The sequence below is a fragment of the Colias eurytheme genome, chromosome 3, assembly GCF_061535395.1.
Source record: "Colias eurytheme isolate Ceu_HAF_F1 chromosome 3, ilColEury1 Martin Lab GWU primary, whole genome shotgun sequence".
Classification (NCBI taxonomy): Eukaryota; Metazoa; Arthropoda; class Insecta; order Lepidoptera; family Pieridae; genus Colias; species Colias eurytheme.
The window spans coordinates 7,138,224-7,156,656 of record NC_142982.1 but is presented as its reverse complement, the minus strand read 5'-3'; the positions used below and the strand labels follow the sequence as shown (position 1 = coordinate 7,156,656).

General features: G+C 32.5%; 2 protein-coding genes across 5 annotated transcripts; one reads left to right on the top strand and one right to left on the bottom strand.

Annotated features, from left to right (window-relative positions):
- Positions 1-135: 135 nt before the first annotated feature.
- Esyt2 (extended synaptotagmin-like protein 2) lies at positions 136-12,101 on the top strand. 4 transcript variants are annotated; one of them, XM_090119795.1, is made up of 24 exons: positions 136-320; positions 585-689; positions 1,061-1,258; positions 1,498-1,539; positions 1,632-1,772; positions 1,972-2,048; positions 2,755-2,821; positions 3,244-3,389; positions 3,633-3,753; positions 3,990-4,053; positions 4,328-4,434; positions 6,132-6,226; positions 7,393-7,441; positions 7,537-7,626; positions 7,783-7,869; positions 8,102-8,260; positions 8,537-8,689; positions 9,224-9,347; positions 9,499-9,594; positions 9,683-9,758; positions 9,841-9,933; positions 10,043-10,139; positions 10,577-10,717; positions 11,546-12,101. In XM_090119795.1, the coding sequence occupies exons 2-24, from the start codon at positions 603-605 to the stop codon at positions 11,630-11,632; spliced, it is 2,397 nt and encodes a 798-aa protein (XP_089975921.1). In that variant the 5' UTR covers positions 136-320; positions 585-602; the 3' UTR covers positions 11,633-12,101. The 4 variants fall into 4 exon arrangements, with proteins under 4 accessions (XP_089975921.1, XP_089975919.1, XP_089975917.1 ...); XM_090119793.1 differs by lacking the exon at positions 6,132-6,226 and adding an exon at positions 6,609-6,691 and having other exon boundaries at positions 136-316; positions 11,546-12,100; XM_090119791.1 differs by having other exon boundaries at positions 136-316; positions 11,546-12,100.
- Positions 12,102-14,796: 2,695 nt separating this feature from the next.
- Positions 14,797-15,948, bottom strand: Cbp20 (cap binding protein 20). Its single transcript, XM_090119820.1, has 4 exons — positions 15,700-15,948; positions 15,401-15,618; positions 15,145-15,247; positions 14,797-15,019 (listed from the first exon to the last, which is right to left on the bottom strand). Exons 1-4 carry the CDS (start codon positions 15,766-15,768, stop codon positions 14,924-14,926), a joined length of 486 nt encoding a protein of 161 aa, XP_089975946.1. The 5' UTR covers positions 15,769-15,948; the 3' UTR covers positions 14,797-14,923.
- Between the last annotated feature and the right edge of the window lie 2,485 nt (positions 15,949-18,433).

Genomic DNA, 18,433 nt, shown 5'->3' with positions numbered 1-18,433 from the left:
CGATGGCAAGGCGATGGTCACAGATCTGTGGCCATGGTGTAATCTGTCTAGTGTCAAATGTCAAATCTCAAAATAAGAACTGTTCAGTTTATTGTCAAATGTCAATTTGTCAGTGTCACAACCACTGTTTCACTTTCATGTTTCATGTTTGTCAAATCTCAATTTTCGGGCACCGCAGTCGTATGGATATTTTTTTCTAAACAGCACTTTTAGAGTAGTTATAGTGCCTTTTTCCACTTTTGTTTTTGTATTATGCTGTATTAGTACATTTCGCTTTATTTTTATATTTATTTGCAAAAATCCAACTCTTATTATGGTAGGTAAGTTTATATTTTATTCATATAGCTCGTAGGTACATAAAATTACAATGAGATTGGATGCCACTTTTGGAATACTAAAAATAAATATGACTACCATTGTCCCTATTTCAAGTAAAATATTAAACTTATCAATAATTATTATTGTCATTTTTTTATTGTTTAGATTGTAGCGTTTATTGTTTTGATCGAGCATAACTTAATTTAATAACTCAGGCCAATGCAAATTATTTTTTATTTATATACATGTACATTTTACATCTACAGGCCAGTTGTGAAAATAATATGTCGGAAAACAGCAAGTTTGCTCTTCCTGTCCGCAGTGATGGCGACAACAATGTTTTATCGATGATCTATATATTCTTTAAAAAGGTAATATTTCTTAGCAAATGAATACAGCAAACCACATTCGTTGTTTCTTTATCTTTATGATTAATAAATAACATTGAACATCAAGTCTATAAATGATGTTAGAAATAAACTTTTCTCTCTTATGTTTTCTATATAACACTTGTATTCAATTCATTCAAGGTTCACATTGCCATATAAACACAGTTCAAGTAAGTGGTGAGTCATAGAAGACCTTGAAATGGTTTGAACCAATGCTTGATTCCTATTATTCATTCCTATAGAATTCAAACCATTATGATATAATACATAAACAATGATAATAATGTTAACGAAACAGTTAATATGTTTTTAAAGATAATTGAAATGATGGTCAAGTAATTTATCACTTTTAGGTGTCAATAGTTGGTGCAGTATACTTAGTTGGTTATATGCAATGGAGTGTTGCTTGGCTGATTGGACCAGTGATACTTTCCGTCCTCAGGGACCAATGGCGTAGAGAGAATGAGTACAGGCGAAATATAGCTAAAGTTGCAGCTATCTCCTCGGAAAAGGATGTTATTCTTGCAAGACTGGATGATCTACCAGCTTGGGTATATTATATTTATTATTTAATTTATATAATAAAGTAATAATTTATAAAGTAGCCTAGGAATAATCTCTACCCCATTTTGTTTTCTATTCAATTGATGCACAAGAAATCAAACAATTTTATTTAAAAACTCAATGTATGCTCTTTGAAATTTGATCAGCCCATATTAATTCAATATTTAACGTAATTACCAAAATGAACACTGACCCGTTAATGGCATCTATTTTTTTTTATTTTTAGGTATTCTTCCCTGATATAGAACGAGCTGAATGGTTGAACAGGGTTTGTAATTAGTATAAAAAGAAATTATATTCTAAAGTTTAATACATATTATTATAATAATTTCATTTTTCAAATTTCAATGTCTATTATAGATCTTGCTTCAAGTATGGCCCAATGTAAACTACTATGCAAGAACCTTACTTAAAGAATCTATTGAACCAGCTGTGGCTGAGAGTTTAAAGAATTATAAATTGAATGGGTTTAAGTTTGAACGCATGATCCTTGGGACCATTGTAAGTATTTTATTTGTACTTTATTTATTTAGGTAATTTATTATTATGTATTACAGTTTAGACTATATCAAAGTTGGTTTTTGATAACTGTTGCCAAGTTCCCTAATTAACCTAAATTAATAAGATAAAAGTTATTAAGCATGATAATAGTAAATTAAATTGTAATAAACATATTAGAGACAATCTTTACTATTTACAGGCACCAAGAGTTGGCGGCGTTAAGGTATATGATAAGAATCTTTCGAGAAATGAAATCATTATGGATGTTGACTTGTTGTAAGTTTAATCTCTTATATGTACTTTATGAATAATGAGGTAAAGTCACGGTGGTGATAACGGTTTCTAGTTTATTCCATGCTAATATGAAACTATTCCATACTAATATCAAAGGAAGTGGTAAATGATAACGAATTTCGATTTATTTTTTCCTGCATGATAATTATAATTAATTCAAACTTTAATATGACAAACACAAAAACTATGTATTTATATATACCTATTTTTATGAATATAACTCAGCGCCCGAAATTCGATTTATTTTTTCCTGCATGATAATTATAATTAATTCAAACTTTAATATGACAAACACAAAAAATATGTATTTATATATATTTTTATTAATATAATTCAGCGCCCAAATTTAAATTTTAAACGCGATTCACGACTTATATCATTTAATCCGAGCACTTTGCAGAGAGCATGGTTGCAGGGATGCGTTAAAACTGCATAATACTCGCGACTCGCGTAAAATCAATCACATGACGTGTATACTTAATATAATTTTTATTAATGTTATACTTAACTATCAAATCTTATTAATTTTTTAACTATAAATAAATTAACTATAAATCTTATCTACTCGTAAATTTCAATTCAAATTGTATTATTCGGACAATATTACTTTACAATTCCAGGAAAAGTAAATGGAAAAAAGAGATAATCAATTTTATCATGATTGTAAAGGTTTATTTTTTGTTTACAGTTATGCAGGTGATTGCGACATTTCGTTCGTCCTTCAGCGTATTAGAGGTGGAATTAAAGATCTGCAGGTAATGTAATGACTAATGAGCAAAGATATATCTGTACTGAAAATTGACGAATTGTTTGTTTATACGCGTTAATCTCTACTGCTAGTTGGGTTAAAAACATTGTTTGATAGCCTAATGTTGGTACAAGGTCACAGATTTCAAATGGAATGGTGATTAATGATCTCAGCTATTTTTATGATTTAATGCATTGAATATTTTTATTTATTAATTTTTATCTACAACAAGCTCGGCTTTTTGGTTTTAAAAATTTATCGGTTATTATAACAATATTTGGAACTATAAGGAATATACAAAAAAAAAAAATAGCCAAATTGGTCCAGCCATTCTTGAGTTATATGGTGCTTACCAAGATTAATTTTTGTTTAAATAATATAAAATAGATAAAGGATCTTGTATTTTAATAATAATCAATTGAATTTAAGCTTCACGGAATGGCGCGCGTTGTTATGAAGCCTCTCATTTCCAAGATGCCCTTGGTGGGTGGCCTTCAGATATTCTTCCTCAATAATCCGTCTATTGACTTCAACCTTGTTGGAGCCGCCGATGTTTTGGACATGCCAGGGTTTAGGTAATAAAAATAATGATTACATTCAAGAATTTTATGACTGATATAAATACCTAATAAAATTTGGGAACAATTAAAAATTTTCCGAAATTGTAGCTTGTATTTGAGTAACGGTTTTTCATTTCGGTTTAGAGTTTAGACCACTTAGATCAAAATTCTATAAATGAGCACATTGATCAATTTTACGCAATTTTTGAAACAAAATAGTTTAACTGTTATAATATAACTAATGTTAAAACATAACAGTGACATCCTGCGTCGTTGTATTGTGGAACAAATCGCGAAGATGATGGTGCTACCTAACAAACTGCCGATAAAGCTCAGTGATGAAATACCCACTGTCGACTTGAGGATGCCTGAACCTGAGGTACATATTATATTAAACTAAAACATACTATTATTAATTCTTATTAGAATTTTAAACATTCAGATAAATATAAATTTTGGATGGAAAATGCCGCCTTTCCTTTTGAGCGAATTTTTTTCCACTTAAAATCTTGTATAGAACTAGTATAAGACATAAGTTATCATTATCAATGAATGAATGTTTCATAAATGCTTATAAAGTGGAATCATATTGGTAAAAGTTTTATTTTATTTCAGGGTGTTCTTCGAATTCATTTAGTTCAAGCTCAGAATCTCATGAAAAAAGACGTATCTATGATAGGTATGGTGTTCCTGGTAAAATGTATATAATATGAACGTTTGAAATAATTTTTGTCGTGTCAAACTTTGTTATGAAACTTTATTAAAAACTTAATTAACTTTACTAAATTACTAACTATAAAGTTATCTATCACATTTTCACATCTAAGAAATTCCATAACGGAGGAGGGCTATACATTTTTTTTAAAGCTAAGTGCTAATTTATTCAGTCAGAATGAACCAGGGCAAGTAAATATTATTAAAAATGTCACTTAAAATTTATTTAACATCGACAGGGAAGGGTAAGTCTGACCCTTACGCCATCATAACGGTCGGCGCCCAGCAGTGGAAAACAAAACATATTGATAACGATGTTAACCCTCGCTGGGACTACTGGTGTGAGGTAAGTTATTACATTTTTCTATATGAAATTTCTTATATTTTGCACTGGTAATGGGTAGTGCACTTTAAATAATAACATTAATTATTTTCTTACTATATTAATAAATAGGGATGCATTGGAAACTTCTTTCAAAATTGTAGATCATTTAATTATCTTTTCTTATTTCTTCATTATGTAGGTGAGTAAGTAGTTCCAAGGGTTCAGGATTTATATTTTATATACAAATAATGTTTTCCATCAGTAATTCTCAATATGATGAGATCCTGATACTAAAAAGCATTTATATTTTATTGTGATTAATATTATAGTGTTTCGAAATGCTTAGTGCTAACATTTCTTAATATTTCCTTGTTCTATAGCATGCGCCTGTAGTTTTATTAGTTTTGCATTATATGCACCTAGACATATTTTAATTATTTTGAATACTTATATTTTAATAATTAAATTAAATTAAATGAATGTAAAGTGTGTGACATGTAATACTATTTTTGAAGGATTCCGGTTTAATTCGGTTTTACTAAAAAAATATAATTATTGATTGTAAACTATCTTTTCGGAATATATTTTCTAAACATTCTTCTGATATATATTTGAATTACATCTATGTTTACAAATAATAATATCTGCACATGAGCTTTTTTAAATTTATTCTGGCATGCACACTTAGCTATATCATTTCAAAAGCAAAGCATGAAGTATACTTATAGGCATAATGGCGATTGCTTTTACGAAGACGACGCCTCTGTCCTCTTTATCTCGTACAATTGGTTTTCAAATATCTTATCACCCACTCTTTAACTGACGACCATAAATTTCTAAATAACGGCACATTAAATGTGAATGAATCAGTGGCATCCTTACAAATTCGAATTCGTCAATATGATTTTGTTCTCATATGTAAAGGCTCGTGTAATGCAATCGTTGGGCCAAGCGTTGGAAATAGAAGTGTTCGACAAGGACGATAGCAACGATGATGACAAACTGGGCAGGTGAGTGGCGGTGGCGGTAGGAGCTAGCGCATGGTCGCACCGGGGCTTGTAGTGGGCGCTGGATGTTAGACGCTAGTTAATCGCTTTATGTATGGAAAAAGATGTTTGTTTTTATCATAAAGTAAAAAACTGTCACATGGTTATTCGGAAGTTATTACATTTTTTTTAATGTGTTATATGTACTACAAATCAATGTATGTATAAGATATGTTCAGACTTCAATTATTATTATTTGTCTAGATACACAATCTCTTTTTTCTTACACGCTTTAGCTTTGTCCGTTTTAAGAAATAATATGAGTAAATATTAACCCATTGACCACCGAGCGCCCCGATCGGGGCGCGACACAATAGATTATCTATTGTGTCTGTGATTCCGGGGACTGATGGATTGCTTTCATTCAAATATTATTTCTTTAAACAGACTTAAAATAATTGAACGCTTCAAAGGCTATATGTTTTCTATTATTTTTTTTGGGTAGACTTGTACAGGTGAGATTTTCTATTTTATTTTGATTTAAATATTATTAATTCGATTTAAATGTATTTAATCTCCTCTTTTAGAATAGCCCGTTCATTGTGAACAAAATAAGTTGTAGATATATTTTACAATAGACATAAATAAAATTCAATGGTTGTCTTGTTATAAATATCTAAAAGGGTGGATGTTGGGGTCTGTTAATAATTTCATATTGTGGTTTGTCCTAAGGCGATTATAAGCTCAAGAAAGAGTCAGGTGCTGCAGTGCGAGTTGTGGGACTGGGACCCGGGGATGGGCATTCAGAACGATGATTACCTCGGCAGGTCCGTTACGAATTTAGCGACGACCCTTTTTGTTTTGTTTTGCGTGGTTATTTGTACATCTTAGCACCTCTGTCGCAAGTTATAAATATGCCATAACTTTACATTATTCTCATAAGTGTAGGTACGTCGCATTCATATACTTAGATAATGATATATGAAATCAACTTCGATTGCAGGTGCTAAGATGGTTTTTCACGTATTAGTTTTGCGTTGCAATTACGTGTGGTGATTTTTTGCATTTACAAATTTATCAGAATGGGTGACAACATAACGTGTGCTATAGGGACTAATTATTAATTTTTTATTTACTAATATGTGTTTATGTGTACAACACACTTTCATTTCGCTTATGTATGTACGTATATTATGTGACTGATGACAGTCAATCCTGAGAGACAGCGCGACGCGCGCTACAATTCAGCTTTTCGACTGGGATCGCGCTGGGAAGGACGAAAACCTCGGCAGGTCGGTCGCTGTCCAACACAGCGTATACTATCCACAACTGTCTTGATATCACAGTATACTTCGGCTATATTACGACATTCATTTCATGGAATGTTATTTCATAATTAGTAACACTGGAGTTTTAAAAGGAATGGCACGAAAAAGATTGTGTAGTTGTTTAAACAATTGTTAGTATTTATTGTAAGGTTATACGACTGATAATACTGAGAGTGGTTCACAATGTAGAAATAAAGGATTGGTACGCAATTTGGAAATTTTATGCACATAGCTCAAAATCAAATAAATCAGAAATTAAGATATTAATATGTTTTTAATATTCGCTCCAAATCCTATATTGCATTTTATTAATATAATTTATCTAATTGAATTATAAAATGGTTACAGTGAAGTATGCTTAAGGACTGCAATTGGTAATAAGTAGAACATATATTTTCAATTAATTATTAAGGCACTTAGTACCCCATAGAATAGCATCTGCTAAAGAAATCCACCGAGATATACAGTATCTTCGTACACGTATTCATTTCAACTAATTACTACTAACATGTTTTCCACACTGCTCCGCCTACTAATCACTAACACTGTGCTAATAAGTTTCGATGTACAGCAGCTTGGAGTGTTCTTTAAAATTTTTAATAAATATATTAAGTTCTATGTAATATTAAAGTATTCGAAGAAGTATAATGCGAAATATTTTACAGGTGTTCCTTGGATATCTCGCAAGTAGTTCGCGCTGGTCGCCTTGATACAGTAAGCAAAGATTGAAACCTTTTTTTATAATATTTTTTCTGTGTAACTATGTACCTATTACAAAATCTGAACTTTTATTCTAAATTATATTTTAGTGGCAAACACTGCAACAAGCAAAGCATGGCAAGGTCCTGCTGCGTCTATCATGGCACCGCCTTTCAACAAATTTCTCGGATCTGCGTAATGTAAGAAAATTATTTAAATTTAATGATGTGTTGATAATTAAGCCCAATGTTAATATTTCACATTTCTCAAATTTTAATCTTCATTACATCTAGGAAGATAGATAGGTATCCTGTTTCAATCTTCATTATACAATACTGCTGTTTTGTGTGTTACAGGCTCTTACGGAAGCTCAATTGATAAAGAATGCTGAGCTTAGTAGTGCGGTTCTGTCCGTATACATCGACTCGTGCAAACATCTACCTGTGAGTTATGAATCCTAGTTTATTATTAAATTTACTATAAAATTAAGAAATAGTAATTGAATCAATTAATTACAATAAATTGTTAAAGACCATTCTGTACTTACTCACAATATAATAGTTTCTATTACATGGAATTCGGTATGTTATTATTTTTATTTCTATGAGGTATGTAATCACTAATTAAATATAGCAGATACATATATAATATATATTATTATTTTTTTCATTTTAGAGTGCCCGAGCTACGTCTAGACCCGATCCATACCTACAACTGACCGTCGGTAAGAAGACAGAGAACACAGCGGTTCAGATGAGAACCGACAGTCCCGTGTACGAGATCGGTCACTCCTTCCTCGTGCAACATCCTGAAGTTGATATACTCGAAATAAAGGTATAGGTGGATTTTCGAAACATATGTACACACTTATTGAGTTGTTTTTGTGTGTTTAATTTAATTTTCAGTAGTTAATTTCAGATTCAGAAGAAACGAAAGTGTATTAGTTTCGCAATCTTTTACGCAAACGTAATGCGAAATAAAAACGTAGACGTAATGTAGGCTAAATGATAAACTGAAACCCTATTTCACAACATGTTTTTATTATGAAAAGGATTTAGACCAATCTTTTCTCATAAATGAGATAGATTTTAATATTTTCTTTTTCTACAGGTTGTAGACCAGAAGACAGGCAGTTCACTGGGACAGCTTACTTATGGAATAGCGGCCTTACTGAAACAAAAAGATCTCGCCATGTTGACTCAGCCCATCAACTTGCAGAAATCTGGACCAGAGTCGAAAGTACTTTTGGCGCTTCAATTAAAGGTATTTTTTTTAATGTCTGAATATTGCAAAAGACGAATTATACATTTTTTTACTTTCCTATTGGATAGCAATAAGGATTTTTAACACATTGTATATTGAGTTGAATATAGATATGTATATTTGGACAGAGAGATGTAAAAACTATCTAATATTTATATTATAAAGGCGAAAGTTTGTAAGGATGTATGGATGTTTGTTACTCTTTCACGTAAAAACTACTGAACCGATTACAATGAAATTTAGCACACATATGGAGGGTAACTTGGATTAACACATAGGATAGTTTTTATCCCGGAAATCCCACGGGAACGGGAACTATGCGGGTTTTCCTTTGCAAACGCGGGCGAAGCCGCGGGCGGAAATCTAGTACTCGAATGGTTTTGTTTGCACTCCTAAATACATATTATAAGTAGATACTTATATCATACATGTAAGGAACTTATGATGAGATGACATGACCTTTTCATCCATATGTTTTCTGATATCATTATTACTTATTAGAATTTCAAAACATACATATATTCTTATCTATAGATTCTCAAAGAAGCGCTAAAGGAAGCGGATTATGAAGAAGAAGCTCCATACACGCCTGTACCGGAGCCTGTTCCCGCGCCAACTGCGGACATTATAGATGCCGCTAAACCAGCTAACGGCTATGGTGATTATTCCTTAAATAAAAATTAACAGAGATCTTTTAATAACAAATATTAATCGTTTTTTTGAAGAAGTTCTCCCTCCACACATTTGAACTAGTGTTATAATATAGTTCTGGAATGTATTAAATTAAAAAAGCTTCTGTGTTTTTACAGTGCCACCTCCAGCACCCGAAATGAAAAATATCGAAGACGGTAAAGATAACAGTTCAGAAAAGTCGATTCCTGTTGAACAAATCACCCGAGAAATTGGTAAATAATACTTTAAACATTAATTTAGATTATTTTATTCGTAATTTTAAAACATAGGTATGTATTATAAAAATATTATTATTTGCAGATATTCCGCAAGAAAGCCACCCTCCAGTGGAACGTGAGACTCCGAAACTAGTCCATAGAACGTCATCATTGACCACGTAAATTAATAATTAACATCCATATATTTTTAGTTATTTAAATAAAACACGCGTGTATGCTAATTTTATCTCTAATTCGTAGATCCGCAGGTGAAGCCGGTTTGGGTCGCATCCTATTGTCCCTTCGTTACAGCATGCAAAATCAGATACTTTATGTTGTCGTGCATAAAATTATGTGAGTTTCTATAGAATTTATTATATTTTTATCACTGATTGATTATATATAATGTATAATCAAGAATAAAATAGGCGGTATATATTTGAATTATCTTAATTAATCACAGGAACATACCGCTGAAGGATCCAACCAATGTGCCTGACCCATATGTCAAATTGTACTTACTCCCTGGACGCTCCAAGGACTCGAAGCGCAAGACTGTGGTAAGATTTTTATAATACTCGTAATGTAATTCTGTTTATAATAAAAATCCCTTATTCTGATTGAATTTAAATTTCACCATATGTAAATTTGTTATACCCTTTGTTGACAACTGCCTCTTATTTATGTGTGTGTTTGTAAAACTCAAAGTAGAACTTCTTAGTTCGATCCCCACATAAAAATATAAAATACAGTAACAATTTAATGTAGCATACATTGCTGTCCCCATATTACTCTGCTCAGTTATTACCAGTGTGCACAAACTATGTTATGATGTTACAAAAGTGCTCCTAGAAGAAGGCTAATTGAATAAATAAATGTTTGAGTTTTAATAAACTTGGTAAAGCACGTATGTAGTTATATCTTAATATTTGTGAATCACGTTTATCCTAGTTTTTAGTTACACTAAGGTAAACGATATTGCTTGGTGTAAAAACAGGTGGTGAAGGACAGTTGCATGCCGGAGTACGACGAGCAGTTCGAGTGGGTGATCCCGTTGGCCGAACTGCACTCGCGGCACGTGGAGGTCACCGTCGCCACGCACAAGGGCTTCCTCGGGGGCAGCCCCGTCATTGGACAGGTAATATAAATGTCTATGCCAATTTTTGTAATTTTATAACTCAAAAATGGGCTCTAGATGAGCCAAACCATATGTTTAGGCTTTGTTCAGACTATTTTAATAGGTTGTCTATGTGAAGTTTGTACTCGGAAATCGGTAGAGCAGTTCTTTAATGTGAAGTTTGTAAAAAATTGGCTTGTTATTTATCACATTTTTTGTACAATGGAAATCAATAAATGGCGGATCGTTTTGTAAATGGGGATTTCGCTCTCAAATTAGCTAGCAAATAATAAAATATTTTTTGTTTGAATAAATGAATTTGATCATAAATTAATACGTAGCAGAGCACGTACCGGGCCGTTAGTATTCTATATGTATTCATGCAGTCTCGTATGTTACATACATGTATATACATATAATAGAATGCAGTTCAACTGCCGAATACTTAATGGTAAATGAATAAGGAAATAGAATAAAATAAAAATTACGTTTGTGTTGTCAAATACCTACAGAATCCCTAATGTTATTAGTTTAATAATTGTTTCATTAAATTTTCGATGATTTTTAGAAATTATTTAACTCCTTTATATCCATTGTGGGATTTTATGTCTCATCTCCATGATCGTCTGTGTCCTTTATGCAAAAATATTCAGATAACTTGTAAAAAATAATAAAGAAAACATCAGTGATTGTTTTTGAAGTCTTATTTACACAGGGGATCCTAGTGTGGGGACTAGTGTATTCTAAAATGATTGTAAACTGTGTTTTGAAACAAATAAACGATTTTTATTTATTATTTTTTTATTATTTGAGAGTGGTTTATTAATTTTAATATTATAATAATTTCAGGTGATAGTACATCTGAACGAGTATGATTTTAGAGAAGCAAAAACTTTATGGTACGACTTGTTGCCAGAAATGACACCAAGAGATTAACTTTTCATGTTGCTTATGAAAAAAAAATTATGCATTCTATTCTATTTAATTCTCTTTGCTTATTATAGACTTATAAGTTCTCATTTTTAACATAAGAATATATTTTTTGTTTTTGTACTTTTCATATACATATTTTTATTTCTTTTTTAAATTATCTTATTAGATCTATCACTGTTAACGATCTTGTTCAAGTTTGTTATAAATACCGAAATATCATAATTTTCTAGTCAGATTTTATTAGACTTTGTTATGTATCTCTTGCACTTGAATAACATTATTTTGTTTGTAATAATTCAATCTTACGAAATAATCAAATAGCCATTAAATTTATCAATGTTATTTATACAACATCATAGACAAATATATTACAAAGAATATGCTTTTAAATTAATTAAAAATGATATGTATGTCCAAACTTGTGCTCTTATGTGTACGCTTTCTTATGAAATAAAGAATTTACAGAAATATATAACCCTTGTTTTATTTTGGTTCAAGTTTATTCCTAAATATTGAATTTGATAGAAATTGTGGGCTCATCTAGTTTAGGGACCACATTATACCAATACAAGCATTTTGTTGTGAAAATGCTCAATAGTTATGTTGTTAATTTTACATCACTTTATAACTGTGCCATTCATTTGACGCGGTTGGCGCAGTGGTAAAGTAACTGCCTACTGACCCGACGGTCCCGGGTTCGATCCCCGGTCAGGGCAAATATTTGTGTGATGAACTCAATTATTTGTTCTTGGGTCTGGGTGTTATTATCTATATATGTATGTATTTATTAAATACTAGCGGTCCGCCCCGGCTTCGCCCGTGGTACATAATATTTACGTTTTCTCTACATAAGAACCATCCTCGTACTTCAAGGAATATAATAAAAAAAGAATTATCGAAATCGGTTCAGCCGTTCTCGAGTTATGCGCTTACCAACACATTTTGCGATTCATTTTTATACAGGGTGTACCAAAAAGTAGTGATGAACGGAAGCTGAGAGGTAGAGGACCTAGAGGGCTATCCGAATCACCCCCATGTATGTTATGCGATTTTTCGTATTTTCGGAGTTATGACGTTTTTTTCAATTTTTCACCTATCGCCGAGTACGATGATATTTTCACTCATGCTGACGTCAATGATTGCGGAAGATGCTTGATTTTTTTTGTGTGCTAAGCTGAAAGATAGGCCAATTCAGTTTGGTAACATTTACTATCGTTAGATCTTTGAATGGAATAAAAAAAAGAATTAAATGGCAAGAAAGATAAAATTACCCAGTATGTTCACCACTTCAAGGGCCCGTAAAAAAATAAAATCACATAAAAAAAGTTTTCCGTTTGACTTTTAAAAACTTGCTCTATCTACCAGATAGCTACCTTGAAAATTTCATTTTATTATTCAGAAGGCTTCAATCGAAAAATTAAAATCTAAATGTGGTAAGTGCAAAAATTGAATTAACATGATGATCATTAAAACCAATAAATAGGTGTTTAATTACCAGAATTTTTTAAAATAACCCCGCTGTTGCTCAATGCAAGTGCGACATCACCGTAAAAAGTTGTCTTTTAAATGTCTGAATGCCCTTTTATCATTTTTAATGGTTTCTTCTGCTACTATGAATTTCCGGGTTATTTCGTCCAAATTGTGGCAGTCTCTCGTCTTTGTAGTATCCCCACGGAAAAAAATCAATAGGGTTTATGTCCGGGGACCGTGCAGGCCAGGCTAAAGGGCCAAGATACCCTGAAAGATGGATTGGTCGTTGCAGCCTGCGCATGCGCCGGTGACGCCTGCCTTAAAGCCTGGCCTCCACGGTCCCTCGACCTAAACCCCATAGATTTGTTTCAATGGGAATACTAAAAAGACCTCGGCTACTTGAGAGAATGCCACAATTTGGACGAAATAACCCGGAAATTCATAGTAGCAGAAGAAACCATTAAAAATGATAAAAGGGCATTCAGACATTTAAAAGACAACTTTTTACGGTGATGTCGCACTTGCATTGAGCAACAGCGGGGTTATTTTAAAAATTTCTGGTAATTAAACACCTATTTATTGGTTTTAATGATCATCATGTTAATTCAATTTTTGCACTTACCACATTTAGATTTAAATTTTTCGATTGAAGCCTTCTGAATAATAAAATGAAATTTTCAGGGTAGCTATCTGGTAGATAGAGCAAGTTTTTAAAAGTCAAACGGAAAACTTTTTTTTATGTGATTTTATTTTTTTACGGGCCCTTGAAGTGGTGAACATACTGGGTAATTTTATCTTTCTTGCCATTTAATTCTTTTTTTTATTCCATTCAAAGATCTAACGATAGTAAATGTTACCATACTGAATTGGCCTATCTTTCAGCTTAGCACACAAAAAAAATCAAGCATCTTCCGCAATCATTGACGTCAGCATGAGTGAAAATATCATCGTACTCGGCGATAAGTGAAAAATTGAAAAAAACGTCATAACTCCGAAAATACGAAAAATCGCATAACATACATGGGGGTGATTCGGATAGCCCTCTAGGTCCTCTACCTCTCAGCTTCCGTTCATCACTACTTTTTGGTACACCCTGTATATAAGATTATATTTATCGTCGCCTAGTACCCACAACACAAGCCTTAATTGAGCTTACTGTGGGACTAGGTCGATTTGTGTAATAATGTCCTATAATATTTATTTATTATTTTCTATTGTTATTTGTTGTAATAGCAGCTTCAAAAATACGTATTTGAAAATTTTCATCTTTCTAATTACAGTTATTGACATACAACCTACTTTCACACCGACAGATGGTCAGCAGTATCACTTAGTCCCGTTTTACCCCTTTTGGTATGGAATCCAACAAAAAATTGATCCAGATGAGATAGTTATAGAGATATTAATCATTGTGTACATTTCTATGTATAAAATAACAGCTGTGTCCATGCAATATTGACAATGATTCCTTCTTCTACTTTGGTTTTTTAAGATATCACTCATTATTTATAGAAATATGTAGGGCTAACTAAATTGGATAATTACTGCATGCACAATTTCAAGAGTTCAAAGTTATCTGCATCCCTCAGATGCCACAAATGCCAATGTCAATTATTTTGAATTGTATCTCTTATATGGTGATAATTTTATAAAGGTCAACTTATTCTAAATGGAGTGGTATAAATAAAATAATCCGATATCATATAAAATAATTCTTACTATTAGTTCATTTAAGATACAATCAGATTTAACCCTTTGAATGGATTGTATTGTTATAATATTACAGTCTTTAGCACATTTCACACAATTTCTTCCATCATACACTCAACGCTCCAATGTATTTGGGGTGATTTTTTGAGCAATTATTTTCCCATAACCACCCCGTCCACCATCATAATCCGTTCGATATTCATCACGAACCTGGTAATCAATTTATATAATTAATTTGTAGAACTTACACTACTTGTTGTCATAAAAAATAACAAATATTAATAAGTAAATATGTATCTCATTTGCTATATTTATTATAAGTACACCACTATTACCTGTCCACCAGTTTTTCCACGCCCATATTGTCTTCCTTCTATAAATCCAGCATCCCAGTCACATCTAATAATTCTATCATCTAATCTAGTTCCATTTATGTACCTAGAAGTATATTGTTTTTGTTTAAAAACTTTTATTTATACTGAACAATTCAGCTTGAAATCATTAATATTCTGAACTGAATGAGAGAACAATAGAGCCTTGCCCCCATGTGTTGGGTAAACTACGAAAAAAGGAACATTCAATATTATATACCTCATACAGTTTTCAGCATCTGGTCTTGCATAATATTCAACAAAGCAAAAGCCACAAGGGGTTTTCTTGTATTTGTCTAGGCCCATTATTACTCTCCGTAAGTCACCGCATCTAGAAAAAAGTTCATAAATTTGTTCTTCAGTTGTGTAAAAAGATAAGTTTCCAATGTACAATGTGGATGAAGCACGTAGTAGCTTTTCTTGCTCGCCTCTTGAACCCTAGAAAAATATAGAAATTTTATGAGGTTCCCACAGTAATGTATTCATTGATATTTGTATACATATGTTTAAAAAAGAAACCTTAAAATGTTGATCTCGGTATGAACTTATTTCGATGGAAGAGCTCATCGAGTCGTAGGTACGTTTCATTTTGAAATTAATTAGAAGCACTTCGATATACGAATACCCTTAAAAAGTGACTCTTTTTGTTAAAAGCAGATGAAACTATCACCGAGTTAAAATATTATTAAATCTGCGTCAAAAATAAATAAGGTTACTCAACTTAAAATGCTAAGTGCTAACGCTACGATATCCATCAATATATTATCTGTCACTGTCAGACGTCAGCAGTCAGAGAATTTGACATACATTGTCATCTGTCATTTAAAAAAATATTACTATCATTAAAAAAAGAGAATTATATCTAAATAATTTTATATAGATATATTAATTATATAGATATCTTAGAGTATAGATATAGGTCTACCAGAATCTGATGGCATATTTCTATTTGAAAAATAAAAGATTTTCATGTGGCAACTTTATTTGACAACTATCAAATTGGTTGTCAAATTATTTGTGTTGATGATTAATTTTTAGGATTTTGTCTTCAAAATCTTCGAAATGTCGATAAAACCGCTGCGATCACAAGCAAGAGGTGTTGTTTACAATGTGCATAGAAAAATATTCGATGAAGAAGGGTCAAACACATCACAATTTTCAATTTTATAGCGCGTGAAAGATTTTATTGCTAAGTTGGACTTACCCGTTTTGATACTTTAAATTAAAAATGTTATAAATAGATAACTATAATTTTGTTTGTTGATTAAAATATAAATTTATTTATTGTATAAATTGTATAAATTTATTTAGGCTATTTGTCAAGTCCAAGGTGTACAAGTCAATTTTATAATGTGTTAATACTTACGAAAATAAACATGATTTTATTTTATTATTGTTTTATTTTATGAAAATTTATAAACAATCGTTAATTAATATAGTAAATAAGTTTTGATCTGCATTATCATTACATCCATATTTTCACATGCCATAATGATATACATATATTCAAATATAGGTATGTGTAAATACATAATATTATGTATTACTTTTAGAAAAGTAATATGTATATTATACATGTAATAAGTACCTAAATAATATTACGTGGATATCTCATTATAAAATACAGTATTATCCACTTGTTTAATGCGACTAATGATATTGAGGACAAAATAAAAAATACGCAGTATCAAAATCGTTCAGTCCATTTTCCCTAGGGTTGCACACTCAAAATTTTGATTTCCCTAATTGCCATCAGATTCTGGTTTACCAAGGGTTTACCTATAGTATCTATAGAGTGCGAACAACCAAGTGGGAACAGTAGGCACAGGTGGGAACAACATGACGTTCCCGCTGCGCGCGCTCGTAGTCGTGGTTGAATGCTGACGAAGTGCGTTGCTCTGGATTTTTATTCATATCTAGGAATAAACATGGTGAAATGTGCAGTTATATCTTGCAAAAACAATACTAGAAAATACACAAAATTGAAATCCAGTATCACATTTCATCAGTAAGTCGATTGTTATACTTATTTTTATGAAAATAAGTAAAAAATAAATTTGTTTGCCAAGGGAATAAACACTTTATTCTCTTGGCAAACAAATTTAAAATGACATATTTATACTTTATTCATACATTTCTCCTTAAATAACATATTGAACATAAAATTTACATAAGATACATATTTATTTACATAACCTATCGATAGCTCGGCACGCAATTGATACCTACCCATCCCTATTTGTCACACACAAATCTATATATTATCTATAGCTCAACAGCCTACGATGCGCACTGAGGAATTTGTGCAATACACTCGCTCTATACAAAGCAGATGCCGCATCACGTTCGAAAATTAAAAATTTAGCACCCGCCTCAATTGAATTTTGAGTCAAAAATGACCATGATCGATAAACTGTATGTCTTCGTATGTAAGGTCTTCGTTATGATAGCCTTATTGGCAAGCTTCCATCGTACGGTCTGCCTGCTGGTTTCTGCGCATGGATCTCAGATTTCTTGAGAGACCGGTCGATTCGAGTAGTCGTCGACGGCTGCTCGTCCGACCAATTGGCTATAAACGCCGGGGTCCCTCAGGGAACAGTTCTCTCCGCAACACTACACACATCAACGACCTGCTGAAACCCGGTATCTATAGGTATGCAGACGATAGCACTGTTGTGGAGAGATACGTATCCAACGGGCAACGACCAACGCGCGCGCTAGTACGGCACAAATCCAGTCTCTACGGGAGGCGATGGTCGATCGCTTGAACTTGTCCTTACAGGCAGTCTCCGATTGGGGCGAGGCCAATCTGGTCAATGTAAAATGTTCAATGCGACTAAGACCTAGGCGTGTCTATTTTCCGCTAAACGGAGTCCTTTCAACCTGACTCCGTCTTTCCAAGGTGTATCTGTACCGATAACTGACCGCCTCGAGCTTCTTGGTATCACCTTAACGCCTACTCTTAATTTTGGTTCATATACTTCATACATCGAATTAAAACCCAAGTAGCCTCAAAAAAGCTTGGTATTCTGGCGAAGGTGAGAAAGTATTTCAGTCCGGGACAGTTGCTCAATCTCTATCAAGCACAAGTCCGTTCGTGCATTGAATACTGTTCTCACCGCTGGGATGGATCAGCCAATTACCAGCTGGAGGCGCTTGAGGCGATAGAGAGGCGTGCCAAGAGGCTAATAAACGACGATGAGCTAGTAGGCAAAAAACTCCAGAGCCTCGCCCATCGTCGCAGAGTGGCAAG

What these genes read in the sequence shown, in the direction of transcription:
- Esyt2 (XM_090119791.1), top strand. An exon ending in ATTTCTCGGATCTGCGTAAT is followed by an intron (nt 7,627 to 7,782) that starts GTAAGAAAATTA and finishes TGTGTGTTACAG; the next exon opens with GCTCTTACGGAAGCTCAATT. An exon ending in TTGATATACTCGAAATAAAG is followed by an intron (nt 8,261 to 8,536) that starts GTATAGGTGGAT and finishes CTTTTTCTACAG; the next exon opens with GTTGTAGACCAGAAGACAGG.
- Cbp20 (XM_090119820.1), bottom strand. Translation starts at nt 15,768, where the DNA reads ATGAAACGTACCTACGACTCGATGAGCTCTTCCATCGAAATAAGTTCA. An exon ending in GATGCTGAAAACTGTATGAG is followed by an intron (nt 15,248 to 15,400) that starts GTATATAATATT and finishes ATATACTTCTAG; the next exon opens with GTACATAAATGGAACTAGAT. An exon ending in GTGGAAAAACTGGTGGACAG is followed by an intron (nt 15,020 to 15,144) that starts GTAATAGTGGTG and finishes ATTGATTACCAG; the next exon opens with GTTCGTGATGAATATCGAAC.